Source organism: Octopus bimaculoides, chromosome 17, assembly GCF_001194135.2.
Source record: "Octopus bimaculoides isolate UCB-OBI-ISO-001 chromosome 17, ASM119413v2, whole genome shotgun sequence".
Lineage (NCBI taxonomy): Eukaryota > Metazoa > Mollusca > Cephalopoda > Octopoda > Octopodidae > Octopus > Octopus bimaculoides.
In genome coordinates this window covers 388,204-396,077 of record NC_068997.1, presented here as the reverse complement: position 1 = coordinate 396,077, position 7,874 = coordinate 388,204, and the positions used below count along the sequence as shown (strand labels likewise).

The following is a 7,874-nucleotide window of genomic DNA, read 5'->3' as shown; positions in this document are numbered from 1 at the left end:
TATATATATATATATATATATATATATATATATGTATACATATATATTTATATACATGCATATATATACATATATATATATATGCATATGTATGAATATATTTATATATATGCATATATGTGTATGCATATATCCATAAATACATATATGTATGTATATATATATATATATATATATATATATATATATATGTATTTACACACACACATACATATGTATGTACAGATACACACACACATATATACATATATATATATATATACACAGACACGTATGTATGTCTATGTGTGTGTGTGTGCGTGTGTATGTAAGTGTATATATATGTATGTATATACATGTGTGTGTATATATATATGTGTGTGTGTGTGTGTGTGTGTGTATACACATTTATGCATATATGTATCTGTGAACATATCTCTATACTTATGTGGCCTGTATTTGAGTAAACTGCCTCCCCACTTTTAATTTCTCTACTTAGCAACGTCAGGCAAAAGGAAATAAATAGTATTACTATTTTATTTATTTAGGTCAGTGTTTGAATGCACTAATTTCTGTGTTCATCGACATCTGACGTAACATTACCATGAAGCACTCTTTCTCTCTTTGTGTGTGTGTGTGTGTGCACTCATGGATCATGTCATCCACTTGAGGTCTCCAATTTCTTGTTTGAAACTCATAATGCATTACTCAAAATACGTTAGATTCCGCACTGAAGAAGAAGCTATATTCCACGCTTTGAATCCCCCCAAAAGCGAGGAGCTGTTGTTGGTTCCTTTCTACTGCAGCCAGAGACTAGTCAAAATTATCATTCAGCAGGTGTTTCCAGGAATAGCCACTCCTTGGTTAATTGCTGCAGTGACGATAGACTTAGAGGTAAACTCGAAAATCCTCAAAGCCTATCAGACCAAAAAGTAGAACTGGTCTAGGATGACCATCAAACTCCTCATTCAAATGACACAAAAGAACATAGACCAGATTCTTCTTCCTGGATGCAGCATAATTCCAGTCAGGGTACATGGAAGGAAAGCAAATTGCCACATTTGCTTTTCAACTAATCATCTAAAAGCCTTTCTGCCCTAGACTGAAAGAAAAAGAGAGGCGGGCACCTCTCCTCCTTACTTCAACAACAGCAGCAGCAGCAGCAGCAGCAGCAGCAGCACTTTCAGCAGATTCATGTACAGAATAGGCAGCGGGAAGGTACATGACCTGGGGTCATCTTGGAAGCAGGGTTACCTGCTCAGTGACCTCAAGGCACTGAATGTTGACATGATGGCCATTAGTGAAACCAGAATTTCTGACTCACAGGACTTCTGACTCATGAGGTGTATGCATTTCCAAGTCATCCAGGAGTGGGAGGCAGAGTTGCCATGATGGTTTGGAAAACTCTGGATCTTGCAATAAGAACGATCTTCCTGGATCCAGAAGATAAGTTGGTGGTCTTGGACATAAGTATGCCCTGACAGGGGGCAGATGACCAGATTTCTTCCGACAACTGGAAACCTTCCTGGGAATTCTTGCTGTTTAGTGTTAGTGGGGGATTGGAATGGAATTTTAGATGTAAGATGGGACTGTGTAGGTTTAGCAGATAGGAGAGGAGGGTGCTCAGACGATTCCAACTGTCTGACAGGTATCGACTGGATTTCCCAGATGTGCCAGTGTAGACCTGGTCAAACTGCATTGGTTCATGCAGATCATATCTAGATAGAGTATTCTATAGAGCAGCAGATAAGGATAGCATAGGTTGTCCACAGTTTAAAGTGGTCAACTACACAGACCACAAATTTGTGATCTGTACAGTCAACTTAGATAGGCTTCATAGACAGGGACCTGGTTACTGGAAGCTGAACACATCATTGCTGGCACCTAAAGATTTCAGTGACCAGATTAGTGAACTAATCAAGAGGGCATTGACGGGAGCAATAAGCAAGAAGAAATGGTGGTTTGCTCTGAAAAGGGCGATTAGAATAGAATCGATAAGGCTTTTCAAAGGACTAGCAGTAGAAAGAAACAGAGTAGAGGCAGGGATAGTCAAAAAGATGAGGCTTTTAGAAAAGGATTCACATACGATGTGCTTGCAGTGAGGTTGGCACTCAAGTAATTTTTCAATGTGAAACATGAAGGTTGCATTATCAGAGCTAAAGCACAAGCACTTAGACACAAAGGGACGAAAGTTGTTCAATGAGCCTGAGTGGCAGAGTCACGGTGTGGCAATAAATCCATGATCTAATCCTTGCTGGATCACAAAGGGCAAATAATAACCGATCCGAGACAGATGTGTGCAGCCTTTCAGTGGTGCTTTGCTCAACTGTGCAGGAACAGCAGTGAGCCAGGTCACAGGATGGATTTCATGTCCCACCTTGATGGATTACCGCGTCTCTCAGTGATGGAGATGGAGCGCTATGAAAGGCCAATAATAGCCTTCGAAATGTAGGTAGCAGTGGCTAGCTGCACGAAGGGTAAATTGCCTGGTTTGGATGGTCTGTCCTATGAGCTTTATGCTTATATGCCAGACTTGTTCAGCAATCTCTTAGCAAATGTTTACTGCAACTGGCAACAGAATGGGTGAATTTCATTTTTTTTGAGCCGAGGAGCAGTGGTTGTTGCTGAAAAATTTGGAATTTGATAAATTAAGTAAATATAAGGACCTGGAAATTGAAATACAAAAGATGTAGCATCTTAAAGCAAGAACTGTTCCTGTTATTATGGTTGCCCTAGGTATGATAAGAAAGGGATGTCAAAAACATCTTGATAATATCCCAGGAGAAACCATGTCTCAGAGAAATTTAAACAATTGTGCTAACAAGTACTGCCCACATCCTTAGAAAAACCCTATCAATTTATCCCCTCCCCAAAAATGGTTGCCCTTGTGGCAAAATTTGAAACCATTATTATTATTAATACCATTGATCATGTTGTCTCCATGTGCAGTCTTCTTGTGCCTACAGAGTATCTTAACAGGCACAATATATAGAGCAGCACAATATATTCACTGGGTAATTTGAAAAAACCTGGACTTGCCCCATGATAAAAACTGGTGGGAACACAAACTAACTCCAGTGCTTGAAAATGATCACATCGCACTCCTCTGGAACTTCACCATTCAAACTGACAGAAAAATAGATACGAATAGGCCAGACATCATACTGAAAGACTTCAGACAAAAATCATGCCTCCTTATTGATATGACTACCTCAATCGATATAAATGTATCTGTCAAGACCTACCAAAAACTGAGCAAGTATAAAGATCTTGAAATAGAAATTGGCAAAATGTGGAACCTCAAGACTAAAATAATACCTGTTGTCATAGATGCCCTAGGAATGATAGCAAAAAGAGTTGATTGCTACCTAGCTCAGATACTAGGAAACCCCAAAATGGCTGAAGTTCAAAAGATAGTGCTCATTGGAACTGCTCATATCTTACGTAAAATACTGTCTAAGTAATCTCAAATTTTAAAACAAACTCATAATTTTCTTATATTTTCTTAAGCATTCCTTAGAACAATACTTTGTGCAAGACCAAATGTATGGCACCCTAGGCATAACACAAACATGAACTTCTAACTTGTTGTCTCTTGAGGTCTCTGGGTGAGACTTGGAGCCAACTTGTACAAATACAAAGCAGAAGTCAAACATAAAATAATAATAATAATAATAATAACAGTTTCAAATTTTGGCATATGACCAGCAATTTTGGGAGAGGGTTTAAGTCAATTACATTGACCCCAGTATTTAACTGGTACTTATTTTATCACCCTCAAGAGGAAAAGAGGCAGTTGACCTTGAAAAAATTTGAGCTTAGAATGTGAAGACAGATGTAATGCCACTAAGCATTTTGTTTGGTGTGCTAATGTCTCTGCCAGCTCGCTACCTTAATAATAGTAATGTAATAATGATAATAATCATCCCCACTAAAAGTTATTGACATCTCTACCACCTACTAGTACTACTACTACTACTACTAATACTACTACTATTACTACTACAATTACTACTTTTACTACTGGTTATATGGTGGAGGCTGATGTGTGATGTACAATGGTTCAGAAGGACAATTAATGTGTTGCAAGAACAAAGTGTGTCTTGGAAATTATCCAAGGCATTCTGTGGTTTTGCTGTATTTTGGTAGATTTTAGTCTATTTCTGGAGGTTTTTGGGTCAGTTTACCACTTTCTTGCTGTTCCAATAATATATGAGAGGTATTTTAATGCTGGTGGTGATATTTTAATCTTTAGGAGATGGAAAGTGAGTTAGTGATGGTGATAGTGATGACGAAATTACACCTTCACCACTAAACATGCTAATCTCATACACTGCCAGAACAGAGAATAAACTCTAACCCTAACCCTACCTGCCTGGCTGTATGTATGTCTTCAAACTTCCACACCCACTAGTATCTCCTTGTCTTATTTCCCTACTGTAAACAACCTCTTTCTCCACTTCTCTTTCTCTTTTATTCTCTTTCTCTTTTATTCTTACATGTCTCTATCTTTCACACATACAAATACTTCTCTTTCTTTCTCCCTGTATCCCACTCTCTAACTCTTTCTCCCTCTCCTCCTCACTCTTTCTATAGTTCCCTACACAAATGCATACTCAAACCTTTCTACATCACAAACTCCATCCATATCCTGTAGCCTCCCACCCTTATCAAGGACCTACTTTCCTACCCTTCACCTCCTCACCTGATGTATTCAACTCCTGCTTCCATCCATCCTTATCCACCAATTTACTTACTCTCCAGTGCAGTCTCTTACTCTCCAATTTTCCCAGTTACTCTTTAATCCACCCTCTTATTCTCTAGTGTATCCTCTGACTCCCTAAATCTCCTCAATTACTTTCCAAACCACCCTGTTGCTCTCCAGTGTATCCTCTGACTCTCTAATCCTCTCAATTACTTTTCACTCCACCCTATTTCTTTCCAAATCACCCTATTACTTTCCAGGGTATCCTTTTACTCTCTAATCTTCCTGGTTACTCTCTAATCCATCTTCTTATTCTCTAGTGTATCCTCCTACTCTGTAATCCACTTGGTTAATCTTTAATCCCCTCCGTTACACTCTACTCCTCCCTATTTCTTCCCAAAGCACACAGATTTTATTCTAATCAACCCTGTTACATATTCTTATTCCAAATTTTTCACAAGATTTTTGCCATTTTATTAAAGATAATTTTCAATTTATCCTACTTTACAGGGAGTACCAAAACCATTCACAGAAGTAATCCGAGCCAATATTGGTGACTGCCATGCGACAGGGCAAAGCCCAATTAAATTTCTACGACAAGTAAGTAATTTGTTAAATATTTAACCAATAAAGATTGGATCTTATGATACCAGATTGCTTCTCTTTTTTTGTTTGTTAGATTGTTTTTTGTTTTACAAGGATTATACGTTTTCGAGCGAGATCGTTGCCAGTGCCCCTGGACTGGCTCTTGTGCGGGTGGCACTTAAAAGACACCATTTCGAGCGTGGCCGTTTTCGTGCGGGTGACACGTAAAAGCACCCACTACACTCTCTGAGTGGTTGGCGTTAGGAAGGGCATCCAGCTGTAGAAACTCTGCCAAATTAGATTGGAGCCTGGTGTAGCCATCCGGTTGCACCAGTCCTCAGTCAAATCGTCCAACCCATGCTAGCATGGAAAGTGGGCATTAAACGATGATGATGATGATGATACATTATTCGGATTGGAAGGAGTTAAAATTTCACCTCAAAAGTAAAAGTGAATATAACAGTGTGTGTGTGTGTGTGTGTGTGTTTAACTCTTTCAATAACAACCAAACTGAGGCCCCTGCTGGTCCTTCCTTTTGATACCAACTCACCTGAGGCTGCCCTGAGTTCTATGACATAAACTTACTGTTTCAAAGTGGTCTAAATTATAATCTTCCATCAAAATTTTATGTTATTTTGTTCCAGACCTCAGCTTAATAATGAGAAATTTATTTTATTAAATACCTCATTTATTTTTAAAATTATTTGAAACGGAGGCAGCATATGTTGACAGAAATATGGTAACTAAAGGATTAAAATGATCTAAATGAAAACCTTCCACCAAAACCTTCATGTTAATGTGTATCGTAACCCTTTTGATACCAACCCAGCTGAAACCACCTCTAGCTCTGTTTTGTTTTCAAAAGTTCTTTTTTTCTTCTTTGTTCCTTTCTCCACCCAGGTTGTGACCCTTTGTGTTTTTCCTGATTTGATGACTGAACCTAATTTTCCGTCTGATGCTAAAGACAGGGCTCAACGAATTCTCAATGATTGTGGAGGCAAGAGTGTAGGTAAGTGATCAACATTAAGCCTGTTTCAAATAGGGGTTGTTGTCAATCTCTGTACCTCAAGGAGTATCTAACATGTGTACTGCAGATTTTTGAAGGCTTTAATAAATCTATACTAATACATGGACATCATCATCATCATCATTGTCATCATCATCATCATCATCATTATCACCACCACCACCACCACCACCACCACCATCATCATCATTTATTGTCTGCTTTCCATGCTGTCACGGGTTGGGCAATTTGACAGGATTTGATGAGTTGGAGAACTGCGTCATGCTCCAACATCCACATAATCTCTTCAACTGGATGCCCTTCCCAATACTAACCAAGTTGCAAAGTGTACTGGGTACATTTTTTTTCATGGCACCAGCAGTTGGTGAGGTTGCTTCGTAACATGCAAGACTAAAGAATCCCCTCATTCAACTGAGTTGGAGTATAGTAGAGAAGCCACCTCCCTCCCTCTCAAATTCACCCTCCACTTAAATGAGGTGATTTTTTTTTTGTGTATTAAAATGGTGTTTGGAAGATAAAAGATAAATTTATATTGGGATATTATGATGGCCTTGGGAACATAACAAATGACAAATATATATTGGTATAGGTACACCATCGATTTTCCAGTTTACTTGATTCCAAAGCCTAACTGTTTTGCTAGGCCATCTATTGTCACATAATAATTCATCTACACATTTCACTCCTACTAATTATACACTTCCTGTGCATCTAAAATACCATGAGTAGTTCTGTTTTATTCTGTGTTGATATGGATTGGTGTTGACATTTTGACACTACCACTGAGGCTCACATTTCTCTTACCTTCAGTTAGTAGCCATAGCTAAGGGTAACTTTAAGCTAAATAAGCATAAGATCTTTCAGAATTTTGGTGTCACCCCTAACAAAAGTAGTGTAAATACATGCAAACACACAGTACACACAATGCAACCTGTGGTCGTGCAGTGAACTAGACTGGTGGCCTCAGGAGTTCCAAGTCCCCCTTGTAATCTATGCAGAGTAAAAGAGGTACTAGACCATTAGCTGCTGGAAAATTGATGGTGTGCTTGTATGCAAAGTTGGTATTTGGAATATAACAAGAGCCATGTATGTTGGTATACCAAGAGTTTTAAACACAACACAATCTAAGAGAGCATTTTTAACAAGGATCCTGTGGAAAACTTTATATAAGTTTAAACATATTAATACCAATGGTTTCATACAAACCAGCACCAAAACGGTTAACTTTATGCCATTACTATCAGCCATCATTAACTCACCCAACATGTAAGACCACCTAAAAGTTAGGTGCCACTGTTTTCATTCAGTTTGTTTGCTTGTTTACTTGCTTAATTGTTTCTTCTGGAAATTCAGAAAATATTGAAGCGAGGAAGTTTAGATTATATTATCAATGATTACTAAGGAAAACGATTTAGATCAACTGTCTGTTGTTGCTATTCCATTCACAATCTTTTTTTTATTAGCAAGATATTTTTGCTATTAAGTATTTGACCTAGCTTTATTTACTTTATGATATAGTTTTACATAATGTATGACACAGAAAAATTCATTGTTTGCTGGGTGGAGAACCATAGATTA

General features: G+C 38.1%; 1 protein-coding gene across 1 annotated transcript in view; it reads left to right on the top strand.

Moving 5' to 3' along the window:
- The window catches only part of LOC106879888 (alanine aminotransferase 2), a 38,938-nt gene extending 32,637 nt beyond the window's left edge, over nt 1-6,301 (top strand). Inside the window, exons 2-3 of the mRNA XM_014929623.2 lie at nt 5,195-5,284; nt 6,170-6,301. Coding sequence (XP_014785109.2) covers nt 5,195-5,284; nt 6,170-6,286 — 207 coding nt within the window. The 3' untranslated portion in view covers nt 6,287-6,301. The remainder of the gene's footprint in view (nt 1-5,194; nt 5,285-6,169) is intronic.
- Nucleotides 6,302-7,874: the final 1,573 nt, after the last annotated feature.